At 45.8% G+C, this 15,920-nt stretch overlaps 3 protein-coding genes across 3 annotated transcripts; 1 reads left to right on the top strand and 2 right to left on the bottom strand.

Annotated features, from left to right (window-relative positions):
• The first annotated feature begins 42 nt into the window (after positions 1–42).
• On the top strand, positions 43–5,912 carry itm2ca (integral membrane protein 2Ca). The gene is made up of 6 exons (XM_067245779.1): positions 43–434; positions 2,103–2,246; positions 2,472–2,654; positions 3,352–3,462; positions 4,496–4,646; positions 4,903–5,912. The coding sequence occupies exons 1-6, from the start codon at positions 342–344 to the stop codon at positions 4,986–4,988; spliced, it is 768 nt and encodes a 255-aa protein (XP_067101880.1). The 5' UTR covers positions 43–341; the 3' UTR covers positions 4,989–5,912.
• Positions 5,913–6,787: 875 nt separating this feature from the next.
• On the bottom strand, positions 6,788–7,608 carry lpar5b (lysophosphatidic acid receptor 5b). The gene is given in 4 exon segments (XM_067245719.1): positions 6,788–7,160; positions 7,163–7,269; positions 7,271–7,352; positions 7,590–7,608. Coding segments are annotated over 4 exon segments (450 nt in total). The 3' UTR covers positions 6,788–6,918.
• gpr55a (G protein-coupled receptor 55a) lies at positions 7,156–12,566 on the bottom strand. Its single transcript, XM_067245778.1, has 2 exons — positions 12,282–12,566; positions 7,156–8,717 (listed from the first exon to the last, which is right to left on the bottom strand). Exon 2 carries the CDS (start codon positions 8,711–8,713, stop codon positions 7,691–7,693), a length of 1,023 nt encoding a protein of 340 aa, XP_067101879.1. The 5' UTR covers positions 8,714–8,717; positions 12,282–12,566; the 3' UTR covers positions 7,156–7,690.
• Positions 12,567–15,920: the final 3,354 nt, after the last annotated feature.

The raw sequence follows: 15,920 nt of genomic DNA, 5'->3' as shown, positions 1-15,920 counted from the left end.
ACTATATAACAGACTACATAATACATAATATAAATGATCAGTTTACTATGGATCACAGCGGGATGTCGTATCCAACTATGGTTTCTGTCTGTCATGAACCGACTGTGCTACATCATGAGTCTGTAATTCTCATCCCCGACGACTTGTGTCAGTTACAGGCGCTTCACCCCCTCAGCATCCTGACGTGCATCCCTGCCAGCCACTAGCCGGCGTAATCGTGCTTGTCCCTTTAAGGGTGTAAAAAAACGACTTCCGTCTCACAGACAAAACATATCTAGGCTACAGTAACGGTGTCAAGAGATTAAAAACCTACCTGCTGTAGGTCTATCTCATCAACAACCATGGTGAAGATAACCTTCCAGTCTGTCGCGGGACAGAAAGTCGAAAAGGAGAATGACTGCGACAAGACCGACGTTCTGATCCCCCATCAGATGGTGAGTTGACACAAATATTTTGCCTTTAGAAAAATAAAAACACTACCCGTCGATGGTTTTTCAGTGGACAACTTCTAAACGATTTTTTTGTGTAACACAAACACACAAAATATAAAATGTCTGCGTTAGACACGACCTTTGGCTCTGAGCACCTTTATTTCCTCTATACCTGCAGAATAACGGCTTGAGCCGGATTATGTTAGACAGCATCCATCGCCATTTGGCCCGAAAGAAAACGAAGCTTTGCGTTGAGCTGCAAGGTCTTTGAATAAATATCGGCCTTCTGCCAAACGTCTCACAGACAACAATGAGAGCAGTTGAAATGTAAATGAGCACATCGTGAAAAGGAGCCTTGAACATGGATATGTCATTGTTTTGTAATACGGCATTAAGGGGTTCTCTGCCCTAAAAGGTGGAACAGATAGTAACGACCCCTACCAAGCGCAAATGTTTCAAAAATACAAATATATTGCGACATTCTGCCCCACTGCAAATAAAGATGCAGACAATGGGATACCCTGCAGTTGGCTACTTAGAAAGTTCGTAGAGCCAGGACTGACTGCTTATTACTTCCGAAGCTGAAGAAAACAAATTCCACCCCACTAGTTTAACCCAATCAAGATACTAAGTTTAGCGGTTGTTATCCGTTGTACAATAAGCTACACAACCTCTGCATTTTAAAGCGGGATTTATCTGACGCCAGATTTACATTTTTTCGAGATGGTGTGCGGGTCTGATTCTGCTGAAGAGGAAGGTCAGGGTTAGTGAGCACACTGATTCATATTCGGGTTTTTGGTTTTCATGGTATCGTGATAGAAAAACAGACTTGATTGTGTCAAACGTTGTCAGTGCAAGAACTCTTTTACCACTCTGCGGGGGGCCTCGAGAGATGGAGAGATAAAGAGAGGGAGAGACCGCCTCTGCTGCCAAACCAACAGTGAGTAGATCCTCACTAACAGTTGTAGCATGTGTTCACGTTGTAGATATAGAACCGGTTTTCGTGCTAGGATCACTTGCCGTCAAAACTATTCCTTATTCCATATTCTTTGCTCTGGAGGCACAGGTGAACGAAGCCTATAAGGAGCGTGACAGCCATGACCTCAGCGCTGTTGGACTTTGCAGGCCTGCTTCCACACAATACAAGCTTTTTTGTTTTCTATGAATCCAAGCTATTTTTCTGGCTTTGCAGGATATCAACGTCAGTTTTTTCTAATGTACCTGCCTAAAAATAGTCTTTGTAGCTTCATCAGAAACTGGTGTCATCACCGGACCTACCTGCATGAGACGTTCTATGCTACTACGGTACGTCCATTGCCAGTCTGCCAGCCCAGACTCAGAGGAACACGGCCAGATGGAGTGAGAAACTGGAGGCGTTCTGGGTGTGAAGTCTGGTGCTACTCTAGATAGTTTATTCCAGAGTCTTCCATCCCTACCGTTTCCAGTGCATTGTGGGAAATATATTTTCTGATAGAGGATGCCTTTTATGAGGAAATACCTTTTCTAGGATTATAGGATCTTCATCTTCTTACTGTTCACCGGAATCTTGAGTTCATTCAATATTGTGTGTGTGTGCACATGGTTTATCAGGGGACACTTTGCATATGTTTTGGTATGTATGAATAACACGTGTGGACGTGTGTGTATGTATCTCTCTGTGTGTTCTTCCAGGATGATGAGGATGTGGAGCTGCCAGTGCGCCCCAGAAGGTCTCCTCTGAACGGGCTGTGCTGCCTGACCTTCTTCCTGGTGGTGTTCATGTCCGGCCTGGTGCTGGCCTCCATCTACGTCTACCGCTGCTACTTCATACCGCATGTAAGGGGTGCAGGGGGTCAGGGGGTGTGTGGGGATTTAGCAGATGCATTCATCCACAGGAACATACGGGGGGAATTCAAACTGGCAATCTCTTGAGCTACTGTCTACATCTTCCCCAAAATGCTGCATGGAGTCTGCACTGCAAGTCCTGCATTGTCATTCTGACCCTAAATTAACTCCTGACTTGTTCTGACGTCCTCCTCCTTTATGCTGTGTGGAACCCAGAACCCAGAGGAGAACCTGTTCCACTGCCGGGTTATGTACGAGGACTCTGTGTATGCACCGCTGCACGGCCGGCAGGAGTTGGAGGAGCGCGTGGGGATCTTCCTGGAGGAGAACTATGAGCAGATCAGCGTGCCTCACTTCGGAGGCAGCGACCCTGCTGACATCATCCACGACTTCCACAGAGTGAGGAACAGCTTTCTGATGCAACCAGCTTCAGATACATAAATACATATATAAAGAATAATCTGATCTAGAGGTGGAAATCTTTTGGTACCTTTCGATTCGAATCAATTCTTGGGGTCACGAATCGATAAAAAAATCCAATCAAGATTTTTCATAAAACATTAAATTGAAAATAATGATAATAAAAATAACATTATTTTTAAGTTTATGAATCAAATGTGAATCGAATTGATTTTGCGATTTTTTTAAAATAAAACATTGAATTGAAAATAATAATAATAAAAATAACATTGCAAAAAAAACCGATTTTTTACATTTTTGAATCAAATGTGAATCGATTTTTTTTTTTCCCACCCCAAGTATTTATGTAACGGGCATGTTGAAGTGACGGACGGGGATTACAACATGAACTCACCGGGAGATGTATCTTTGCTGACCTGTAATATTGGAGATCACAGAACTGTTAATGTACTGTAACAATGGTTAATTTTAAATTTAATAATCTAGCAGATGCTTTTATCCAAAGTAACCTACAAATAGTGCATAGAAAGTACAGCCAGAAATCAAGGATCCCAAGTACATAGTTCTAACATAGTGATCCAAGATTGCGACACAGATTGGCGAATAAACTTGATTCTGATTCAACAATCAGCGTTGGACGGGAGGTTTAGTGACCTGTATCCCTGTCTGTGTCCAGGGTCTGACGGCCTACCATGACATCGCTCTGGATAAGTGCTACGTCATCGAGCTGAACATCAGCATCGTCATGCCCCCGCGCAACCTTTGGGAACTGCTGGTCAACGTCAAGGTGAGGCTGGTCTGGTCACAGTCAAGTCGAGGCTGGGCTGGTCACAGTCAAGTCGAGGCTGGGCTGGTCACAGTCAAGTCGAGGCTGGGCTGGTCACAGTCAAGTCGAGGCTGGGCTGGTCACAGTCAAGTCGAGGCTGGGCTGGTCACAGTCAAGTCGAGGCTGGGCTGGTCACAGTCAAGTCGAGGCTGGGCTGGTCACAGTCAAGTCGAGGCTGGGCTGGTCACAGTCAAGTCGAGGCTGGGCTGGTCACAGTCAAGTCGAGGCTGGGCTGGTCACAGTCAAGTCGAGGCTGGGCTGGTCACAGTCAAGTCGAGGCTGGGCTGGTCACAGTCAAGTCGAGGCTGGGCTGGTCACAGTCAAGTCGAGGCTGGGCTGGTCACAGTCAAGTCGAGGCTGGGCTGGTCACAGTCAAGTCGAGGCTGGGCTGGTCACAGTCAAGTCGAGGCTGGGCTGGTCACAGTCAAGTCGAGGCTGGGCTGGTCACAGTCAAGTCGAGGCTGGGCTGGTCACAGTCAAGTCGAGGCTGGTCACAGTCAAGTCGAGGCTGGGCTGGTCACAGTCAAGTCGAGGCTGGGCTGGTCACAGTCAAGTCGAGGCTGGTCACAGTCAAGTCGTGGCTGGTCGACGTCCAGGTGAGGCTGGGCTGGTCACAGTCAAGTTGAGGCTGGTCGAGGTGAGGTTGGCCTGGTCAAGGTGAGGCTGGTCAACGTCGAGGTGAGGCTGGTCAACGTCGAGGTGAGGCTGGTCAACGTCGAGGTGAGGCTGGTCAACGTCGAGGTGAGGCTGGTCAACGTCAAGGTGAGGCTGGTCAACGTCGAGGTGAGGCTGGTCAACGTCGAGGTGAGGCTGGGCTTGATGTTTAGCTGGAGGAACACTGGCTTTCTGTGTGTCTGTCTCTCCCTTAATCTCTCTGTCCCTCACTGTGTCTCACTGTAAAAAAAACAACAAAAAAACAAGTTAATGTTGAGCTGACAGCCCTTCCCTTCCATCTCTTTCCCCTGCTCTGTGTGTGTGTCGTGTGTGCACACAGAGGGGGACGTACCTGCCCCAGACCTACATCATCCAGGAGGAGATGGTGGTGACAGGAAAGGTGTACAACATGCGCCAGCTGGGACCTTTCATCTTCCGTCTGTGTAACGGCAAGGACACCTACCGCCTGACCCGCAGAGCCAGCCGGCGCCGTGAGTGGAGGGAAGGGGGTGGGGTGGGGTGGGGAGGGGGTAGTGTAGGGAGGGTTAGGGGAAGGTGGGGTAGAGAGGGAGAGTAACTTGAGTTTCTTTACTCCAGGCTGTTACTGAGTATTTGTTAGACTAGACTTCAAATATGTTCTCTCTAGAAAGTGTTTACCAAACATGTCATTTTATACATCTCTCTCTCTCTCTCTCTCTCTCTCTCTCTCTCTCTCTCTCTCTCTCTCTCTCTCTCTCACACACACAGGCATCAACAAGCGCGAGGCCAAGAAGTGCCATCACATCCGTCACTTTGAAAACACGTTTGTTGTTGAGACCGTTATCTGTGACTAAGTCTACCTTCTCAGTCAGCTCTAACTGTTTCAGCACCCAAAGCAGCCGTAGCACATTCTTGTGGATTTACTTTGAGTTATGTACCAGTTGCACTTTACTATTTAGTTTCCTCTTCTGATTCTTAAGTTAATGTATTCCAAATTGTGATGGTCTCATTGTGTTTCCCTCAGAATGTAGCAGCGTCATTCAACCAGTAATTAATTCTGTTACAAAGACTTTTTCCACTCAAGGGAATTGCATGATGCCCTCTGTTGTCAGGGGAGATGACAGTTTACACTTGTTGTCACGCTGACTGTTTTCCTTTCCTGCTCTTGAGAAGACTGTGCCCTGCCCCCCTCATGTAACAGTACCCAGTGGTAAGGCGTTGAGTTGACATCAGCTCTGATGTTCAACAGGGGCATTCCTCTTCTAGTTTTCTGTGTCACTCTCACTGCCTGATTTCCCCCCACCACCACCACAAGACTGCACTTGCTTCTACCTCTCCTCCTTTCCTCTTTATCTGTAAGCCTTGCTAGTCATGTGGACATATATAAAAGTGAACTAGATCAGTCTTTAGTCTAGCGGTCGTGTGGGTCTGTGTACTAGGGCTTGTTTGAGTACAGTAGACCCCAGACCCCCTGTAGATACCTGCTCCTCATCCCTAACCTGTGGACAACATATTTATTATACTAGATATTCTTTTTGTCCTGCTATTTTTGGCACTCAATGTTTCTGCAAACGCTTTCAAAATGTCCCTTCTTTATTCACCTTCTGCATGTAACTGCTGTTTAGACTACGTTCCTTTAGTCCGGAGTCAGAGACTGGACTGCAGTCATACATGCTGACTTGGAGCTCCTCCTATATAAGATGATTATATACCCTGGGTTGATCTGTATATTTTGTCTGCTGGTGAAGTCTATCTGTGAATAAAGTAGTTCAAATGGGGTTATGTTTGTCCTTTGAACTTTCCATCACAGCGGAACTTAGCGGGTAGTGACACAATAGGGTTAGGGTTAGTCACTTTAGTCATTTAGCAGACGCTCTTATCCACCCTTGCTTTGGTTTGCATCAGACAGTCTGGTTCAGCTGTGCGCTCAAGTTTCCTTCATAGGAAGACGTCAAGACTGAAGCACCTGGGGAAAGGGGGCTGTATCACGTGTAGTTGTTTGTTTTTAGCTCTCCAGGACATATCACGTCTAATTGTATTGCAGTCTTAAGAGTCCTTAACAGTACATTTTAGTGTTGTTTGACTTTGAATTCTCTACTTAATTCACATGTCACACATTCAAAGAAAATATACTTTATTATTAATAATCAAAGACTCCACATGCAAGGGGTAATTCAAAAGATACCAACTTCAGTGAATCTTAAAATCAACTTCAGTGCCTTGTGGCCTCCAGGGTCGAGGTGGTTCAGCATGCTGATGTCCGACTGTCATGGGATTTATCAAGAGGGATCTTGATGTCAGATGCGTCTTCTTCCAAAATCCATCAAGAGAAAAGTAGTGCAACAGAGGGTCCAGACAGCAGTTGATACTGGCAAGACGCACGGCTGCCACAGAGGGTCCAGACAGCAGTTGATACTGGCAAGACGCACGGCTGCAACAGAGGGTCCAGACAGCAGTTGATACTGGCAAGACGCACGGCTGCCACAGAGGGTCCAGACAGCAGTTGATACTGGCAAGACGCACGGCTGCCATCTTGGAATCGGTGTGCGTCTCGGGGAAGCAGACGAGGAACATCAGCAGGTTTGTAAGGAACAACACTCGCGTTCCTCTTGTTTACCTGCACCATGCTGGTGAGGTTCTTGCGCAACTTCAGAGAGACCATGGCTGTGGATACCACGTTTACCACCAACAACGTCAGCAACAACTCAGAAAACAGATTGTTAACCAGCCTGCTGTCCATCTGGCACTGTGAGAGATGGAAGCAGGTGGTGATGTTGCTCGTCTTCATCCTCGGGTGAAGAGGAAGCCCTCGGGGAGGCTGGTAGCCACAGTCAGCAGGCACACCAACACACAAGCCTTCCAGGAAGGATCCGGCGTCCGCAGGTGCCATGTCTGCAGAGGAAGACCAATGGCCAGCAGCCGGTCCAGGGTGATGAAGGTGATGAAGAGCACGCTGGAGCGGATATTGTTGCGGAACAGCATGGTGGCAGTGCAGCAGGTTTCCACACTGAAGGGCCAGGTCTTGGGGCATAGAGGAACACCCTGGCCGACAGCACCAGGAGCAAGTTGGACAGTGCCAGGTGGCACATGGAGACGGTGGAGGAGGAACTAAGGCCGTGACGACGCAGCAGCACCCAGAGGGACGGCGTTCAGCGGGAGACCGAACGCTATAACACCACTTTCTTCTAGGGACGCGCGAACTTTGTGGCGGGGAGAAACTGAGGTAACCACAGGAATTGAGGTTTACACATTTAGGAAGAATATCTACTGCAGTAACGTTCTGAGAATTCTGTCGTTTCAGTTGAAAAAACTTTCCATATGAAATGTCAGTTGATTTCAGTGATTATTTTAGACACAGGTGGCACAACTCAAGTCAGTTAAACCTTCTGGAATGTTTTGTAAATGTTAAAAAACGTCAAATAATAAGTCTTTGGGCAAAGCTGACAGTTGAATACCGTCCCAGTCTTTAGCCATTGTGACCCTGGAGCAGTGACTGTAGTTTTCAGTACTTTAGGCGAGATTATGCACTCCTCCATCGTTGACAGATACCTAGAAGTCAGGAGCAAGAAGCATCACTAGTTTTCCCCTCCCCACTCTGAGCAATGAGGTTCATGTCTCTTGGGACTTTGTTTAAAACCTTTTTCCTGTTGCCTGGGAGCAGGTTCTGTTTCCCTAGCCCCTCTACATTCCCTCTGGTGGACAGCCGGCGTCGCTCCAGCCGGGCTGAAAGCAGGTTCTCCTTCAGAATGAGGTAGTAGCAGATCCCGTCCGTCAGGCAGTTGACGCTGCTCACGCACGCGCTGATGTGCACCATGTCCCGCAATGGCGTGATGACGTCTTTGTCCGCCTGCCCGTGCTTGGCCAGGAAGTAGATGAGCGCCATCACGTGGTAGGGGATGAAGCACAGCAGGAAGGCCACCAAGTTGGTCAGAACCACCTTCACAGACTTGTTGTTTCTTAGTTTCTGGTCCAGCGGGTTCCTTCTGCGCAGGTTCCTCAGGATCTGCATCACACGCACAGAAAAGAACACCATGGCGCCGGTGCAGGCGGAAAACACGGCCTCCATGAGCACGATGATCCACAGCTTGTTCCAGGTTTTGTCTGAGAAACCCTGGAAGCAGTATGCGTTGCCATCCTTGCTGTGCAGGTCATAGACCGGAGCCGTGGCAGAGAACACAAGCACCCACAGCAGCAGGCTCACCAGCGCAGCCTTGCGCGGAGAGCGCAGGTGCTTGGACTCGAAGGGGAACTGCAGGGAGACGAAGCGGTCGGCCGAGATGCAGACGATGAGGATGATGCTGCCGTAGATGTTAACGAACACCAGGCTCTCCAGGAAGGTACAGAAGCCAGTCCCCAGCGCCCACAAGTGGTTGTAGGCGTACATCTTGAAGGGCAGGGAGAAGATGAGCAGGCTGTCGTTGATTACCAGGCTGGTGAGGTAGACCGTGGACTCTGTCCAGCGCTGGATCCTGAAGAGGAGGAGCCACAGGGCTGCCAGGTTGAGAGGAAGACCCACCACCAGTGTGGGGACATAGACCACCCACTGGATGTAGCAAACGGAGCTGTTGCAGTATGTCATCCCACTGCAGAGGAGGAACAAGAGTTATAAAGGTGACCACATCTCAGGTACCAGGCAGGGGTCAGCAATAATACTAATGTAGGTAAGAAGGGTTGTTTTTGACTCCCAGATTTTTCTTTGCACTATGCATTTCTGATTCAAGAGACAATTATTTATCATTTTATGGTGTTTGTGTGATCTCAATGGTGAAACACAGTAACACTTCTATTTACACTTTTATTTACATTAATTTAACCAACTTTTATCCAAAGCAACATGCACAGCACAAACAGTGCATAGAGAAAGTAGAGCAGGAAGTCATTTTAACAGTATTTCGGTGTTCAAAGTCAAGGAACGGTATTCATCAGGTACAGTGCAAAATAACCACATTTCAGCTAAGAGTTCACCTTTCTCTTTAGACCCAATCACTGATTGTCTGATTCAAGACATGGTGTTCAGAACACATCGTGCATCAGGACTGATAAACCCATCGACGGGTGGTGGGAGCTGGAACTGTCCCTGCCAGTGGTGGGAGCTGGAACTGTCCCTGCCAGTGGTGGGAGATGGAACTGTCCCTGCCAGTGGTGGGAGATGGAACTGTCCCTGCCAGTGGTGGGAGATGGAACTGTCCCTGCCAGTGGTGGGAGCTGGAACTGTCCCTGCCAGTGGTGGGAGACGGAACTGTCCCTGCCAGTGGTGGGAGCTGGAACTGTCCCTGCCAGTGGTGGGAGATGGAACTGTCCCTGTCAGTGGTGGGAGATGGAACTGTCCCTGCCAGTGGTGGGAGATGGAACTGTCCCTGCCAGTGGTGGGAGATGGAACTGTACCCTGCCAGTGGTGGGAGATGGAACTGTACCCTGCCAGTGGTGGGAGATGGAACTGTACCTGCCAGTGGTGGGAGATGGAACTGTCCCTGCCAGTGGTGGGAGATGGAACTGTCCCTGCCAGTGGTGGGAGATGGAACTGTCCCTGCCAGTGGTGGGAGATGGAACTGTCCCTGCCAGTGGTGGGAGATGGAACTGTACCCTGCCAGTGGTGGGAGATGGAACTGTCCCTGCCAGTGGTGGGAGATGGAACTGTCCCTGCCAGTGGTGGGAGATGGAACTGTCCCTGCCAGTGGTGGGAGATGGAACTGTACCCTGCCAGTGGTGGGAGATGGAACTGTACCCTGCCAGTGGTGGGAGATGGAACTGTCCCTGCCAGTGGTGGGAGCTGGAACTGTCCCTGCCAGTGGTGGGAGCTGGAACTGTCCCTGCCAGTGGTGGGAGATGGAACTGTACCCTGCCAGTGGTGGGAGATGGAACTGTACCCTGCCAGTGGTGGGAGATGGAACTGTACCCTGCCAGTGGTGGGAGATTTCAGCTTGTCGTAACATTAGTTGTCCCATCTGACACCCTGCCTGCCGGGTACCCATCTTCCTGCCATCTTCCTGCCATGCTCCTGCCATGCTCCTGCCATCTTCCTGCCATGCTCCTGCCATGCTCCTGCCATCTTCCTGCCATGCTCCTGCCATGCTCCTGCCATCTTCCTGCCATGCTCCTGCCATGCTCCTGCCATCTTCCTGCCATGCTCCTGCCATGCTCCTGCCATCTTCCTGCCATGCTCCTGCCATGCTCCTGCCATGCTCCTGCCATGCTCCTGCCATCTTCCTGCCATCTTCCTGCCATGCTCCTGCCATGCTCCTGCCATCTTCCTGCCATGCTCCTGGGGTGAGATTTGGTTCTAATGGCTGTGTCCTAAATATAAACTATTCATACACAGCTACACTTTACAGATATTAACTACTGTTGTGGGCTGTTTAAGTAAGGTTGCTTTCAAGGAGGGATGGAAGTCAGGTTTGTTTCTTTGAGTTCAAAAGCAAGTACTTTATTTTGTCTCGTCACAGATATAGGCAGTGAAAGCCCTGGAATAACGTGCATGGCCGAGAGTGCACAGAGTAATAGACAGGATATCGTTTTATACACTTTAGACAAAGCCCGCCCTTAGCTAAACATGGGCATAGAGAAAAAAACATCTGGCTCTGGCTATCTCTTCCTTTTCCTAATGTCAGAACTTCTGTCTGAAGTGCATCTTTCAGTCTAAAAGTCCTACATTAAACTGTGTTCTTTTTCATCTTAATGTCTCCTGATTAACCTGGTCAGTGACAGTTCATCTAAGGTAACCATTCAGTCCTTAGTCAGTCATAGTTCATCTAAGGTCAGTTATCAATTTAGCTAATAGTTTCATACAGTTTTCAAACACAACACTACCACGTAACTAGATAGTAACAACATAGTATGCAGTTACATAGCAGTTCATGTAACTAATGTAAACTGTTGCAAATAAACTGTGCTGTACTGACCTACCTAATCCTCCAGTACACCCACGTTAGAATCCGCCTTGGACTGGTACAGCAACACTCTAATAAGTAAACAAAATAACTAATATGGATGGATATATAATATCCTAAATACCATAAACTGTTTATGTGTTGTGATCCATTTAGCAGGCCTACTGTTTCTAAAAATGTTGAGCGAAGCCTTTGGAGTGTTGCGGAACAGAACAACAAGCCATTGTAATGAAATCTCATGAGAGTTAAACCCAGTTTAAAAAGTCCTACATTAAACTGTGTTCTTTTTCATCTTAATGTCTCCTGATTAACCTGGTCAGTGACAGTTCATCTAAGGTAACCATTCAGTCCTTAGTCAGTCACACGTGGCGTGTCTCCAGACACAGACGGTGCCTGTCAAAGGCCAGGAAGATCATCGGCCACCCCAACCACCCCAACCACGAACTAGCAAGCGGTACCGCAGCATTAGCTTCCGGACTAATCGACTACGAGACAGCTTCTATCTCCAGTCCATCAGGCTCCTGAAGAGATAACTACCCCCCCCCACACTTCCCTTCTGAAAGGACCGTTATTACCCCCCCACCTCCTTTCTGCACAGTACTGCACTTCCGAGCATAGACATTTGCACTTATTATAACCACCTTGCAACTGCCTGCCCTCACTTTCATTACATTGGTCAGTGAGTATTGTGTATAATATTGTTTTCTTAATTTGTTTTTTATTATTATCTTATATTTTATCTTTTATTGTTATTATTGTCCGCTACTATCTATTTGATTATTAAAAACTGCACTGTTGTAGGTATCTCAGCGGCAAAAAGCTTTTCATTGTACTTGTGTATTCTGTATATATGACAAACTTGAATTGAATTAAACGTGCTTAAATAATACTGTGCTTTTCTTTCTTTCAGTTTCAATCAGCATATTACTCCCGGTCGGTTAAATGTATTTAATCATATAAATCCCGGTTTGGAAGATGGATTTCAGATGCTTAAATTGCAAGACTTTCGATTTATAGTAACAATGTATATTTGGTGTCTTTGTTTTAAGTGGTGATTGTTATGTTTGTGCTTCTAATATTCGGCTAATCTAACGTTCTGACTGGATTGAATGACCTGTGTAGCCGTGTACAGTCCAATAGTGAGTAATTTACGTGAAATAGAAACGTGTGGCCCACATCCTTGAGGTTTGGTGTTGCGATTTAGATAACTGTAGACATTTAAGAAAATGCGGTTTCTTTTAAGAAAAATAAAACACTTACCAAAAATGTTAGTTAGATCCTCCGTTGCGAACTTCTTGGTTTGGAGTTTGTTAATATAACAGGGTACTAAATAGACTTATCGACTACAAAACGTGACGTGTCGAATAACGTGTTTTAATAATCTCCCCTGAATGGACTTTGTCAGCTGCGCGCACTCTATGTTACCACATTCTGAAGAAGCGGAACATGGCAGCATGCAGTCAAATTTAGTCATTTAGCAGATCATGTCACTCAGACTCGCTGTCGTGAGTTTGAGGATTCGGAGGAAGAAACGTGTTTTTGTTCTCATTTGAAACCAGATGTGTCTGCATGGTACTGCTTCCCACATCCAAACAACACGGGGTTTATCAGTGGGTGGCACGCGTAGGCAGTTTCGGCTGTCGCTTCACCTTGGTATGACCTACTTACTATCAATCCAACTTTAGAGTTTCCTTAACAACTCAAAAGCCTTATTCTTATTTATTCATTCCGTTGTAATTTCTACTTTTTATTTTAATTTTTTTATCGCGCCACTCTTCATACCAGGAATTTACAGTTTTTCTCGATTGGTTACACACATTTTCTGAATGCATACCTCATACTCTCAGAACTCTACACACAAATCAAAAAAACACACACACAATGGGCAAAACCCCTCACTTCTCCTGCAAAATTAAACTTAACATTCAAAACAATGTTATTTAATCTCAAAATGGTATTTTGTTTTCAAATGACAAACACAAACCATCATATGAATAGACATTTATAAGAACCATTTGAACACTAATATACTCAATGTAAAACACTATGATGAATGGAAAACACTTCTTCTTCATTCATCATAGTGAGTTAGGCCTTTTTTTGTTCAGTGTTACACTTACTACAGACAGTACATACATAAGTGTGTTGTAAAATATTTGAAAATGTTATTTTTATACTCAGAACACAGAAATACACGGTAACAAATATGTTTTACGTATTTTTCCCAGAAAAACAATGTACACAGTGTACATCCCAACCAACACAAAGTTGCACATACAGTGGTCTACATACAAAACAACAGAATCATTTACTGTATAGTGTATACAGTTACATTATTATTTTTCTTTGTATTTGCCGTAATGTTATGGCGTTATTTTCTAGGACCATGTTCATGATTTCAGTTTCCTGTTCAGGAGACAGAAGACATTCCCGACCACCTTGTGTTGGTAATCTTTCAGTTCTGCCAAACAAATAGTAAAATACTGTAAATACTGTGTAGGAATACAAAGTAGGAATACATTTTCCAAATACTTGAAAAATACTTTATTTTTACAGTCATACAGAACAGTCCACAGGCAATAGTGTACTACTGTACTCATTGAGTACTGTATTGATAGGCAGTAGGCCTACTTCAATTTTGTAGTGAGAGTAGATTTCTTACCTATTCTCATTTCGGAAAGTCCGGATGATGGATGCTACAGTGTACCTGCTCAAATTTGGCTGTACTCTTTGCCCAGCCTCCCTCATTGTTAGACCATGGTTGACCACATGGTCAACCAAAGCGGCTCGGATCTCATCAGAGATTATGGTCCTTGGCCTTCCTCATCCTCGTCCTCCCCGTCCTCCTCCTCTTACTCTCACTCCTCTGCCTCTGTCTCTGTTTCCAATGTTGGCATCCATTGCTCAAAAACAGAAGAGGTCACATGTTGCCCTTTTATGCTAAATCTCTGATTGCTAATTGTAAAACTGTGTGACAGGTGTTTGTCCATGCGATGAGTCAGTGTGCGTATTTGAATGGCAGTGCGTTCCTTGTGAAAACAAAAGATTTTCTTCATGAAAATTGTGCCAAATGCAGAGAATTGTGTGTAGTGTTTTGAAAAAAGTGTGTTTTAAAACTGCAATTTGAGTGTAAAGCAGGAATTGTGCTTGTAGTTTAGCAGAATTGGTTCATGGGGTTGGTGCATGAGTTACATGTTGTGGTCATTGTGTCTCAAGTACCAGTATTTGTGTGTAAACAATTGAGAAAAACTGTCAATGCTGACGTCATGACACAAACGAAACACGAGATGGCGCACTGTAATTGTTCAGGAAAATCCAGTGTTGTGTCTCTGATTAGATTTAATAGATTAGTACACACCTGATAATGTAGTTTGAACACGTTCTATACACGTATCAGCCACACATCACGCACACAAGAATGGTCATGTTGTCACAGGCAGTACCAGATGACGCCTGTAAATACTTAAGTAGAAATGTTGCCCGACCAGCTATGAAGCCAAGAGGTGAAGCTGACCATTACAGCTGCCTGTGTACGTTGACGAGACATTCCCTTTGTTTCTACAGTCAGCATGGACATCAACAACATAGTGATATTCATCGATCAGCCATAACATTATGACCACCTGCCTAATATTGTGTCGGACCCATTTTGCCGCCAAAACAGCCCTGACCTGTCAAGGCTTGACTCGGACTAACCTCTGAAGGTGTTACGGTTAGGACTATGACTAACCTCTGAAGGTGTTACGGTTAGGACTATGACTATGATTGGGAAGTCAGGTGGCTGAGCGATTAGGGAGTCGGGCTAGTAATCTGAAGGTTACCGGTTCGATTCTGGCTGTGCCAATGATGTTGTGTCCTTGGGCAAGGCACTTCACCCTACTTGCCTCAGGGGGAATGTCCCTGTACTTACTGTAAGTCGCTCTGGATAAGAGCGTCTGCTAAATGACTAAATGTAAATGTAAATGACTAACCTCTGAAGGTGTTAGGGTTAGGACTGGGACTAACCTCTGAAGGTGTTAGGGTTAGGGTTAGGACTGGGACTAACCTCTGAAGGTGTTAGGGTTAGGACTGGGACTAACCTCTGAAGGTGTGCTGTGGTATCGCATATTATCAGCAGATCCTCTAAGTGCTGCAAGTTACGGTTAGGGTTAGGGTTAACCCTAACCCTAACCCAAGTGGGTACAATGTACTTAAGTAGATTTATCTGGTATCAGTACTCCACAATTTTTTTACTCTTTGCTAAAACTCAAAAACAGGTAATAGCAAAGGCTACTTTTTATTTAATATGTCAGAGCCCATACTTCTTTACTTTAACTTGAGTGAAAAAGTGTAGTCAGTATTTCTACTTTTAAGTCTTTTTTCAAACATGAGTATCTATACTTATACTTGAGTGAAGGATGTGTATACTTTTGCCATTTCTGCTTTCATGCCTAATACATCCCACCCACTGACAGGTGACATGCCTAATACATCCCACCCACTTGACAGGTTCCATGATAACGAGGTAGTCAGTGTTGAATGAATGAAAAAATGTGTTCTGCACCAAGAGCTTAAAAACAGAGATACATTCAACACTGCAGACAGGACAGTACAGTGGACATAACAACATTTTCAAAAAGCACAGCGAGATTATAAATGCAAGAATAAAATAATACAAAAATACAACTGAAGGCATCGCAGGAATAACTTAAGAATGTCAGCAGCTCTAGTACAACGTAAAGTACCAGAAAGGATAAAAATATCTGATTTGATTGAGCAGCAGTTATTCACTTCACCTGTCAGTGGTCATAATGACCCCTAACCCTAATGACAGGGTGTATGAGGTCATAATAACCCTAACCCTAATGACAGGGTGTATGAGGTCATAATAACCCTTACCCTAATGACAGGGTGTATGAG

The sequence above is a fragment of the Osmerus mordax genome, chromosome 11 (genome assembly GCF_038355195.1).
Source record: "Osmerus mordax isolate fOsmMor3 chromosome 11, fOsmMor3.pri, whole genome shotgun sequence".
NCBI classification, from domain to species: Eukaryota; Metazoa; Chordata; class Actinopteri; order Osmeriformes; family Osmeridae; genus Osmerus; species Osmerus mordax.
The sequence above is the reverse complement of the archived record's forward strand: the minus strand, read 5'-3'. Positions and strand labels throughout refer to the sequence as shown.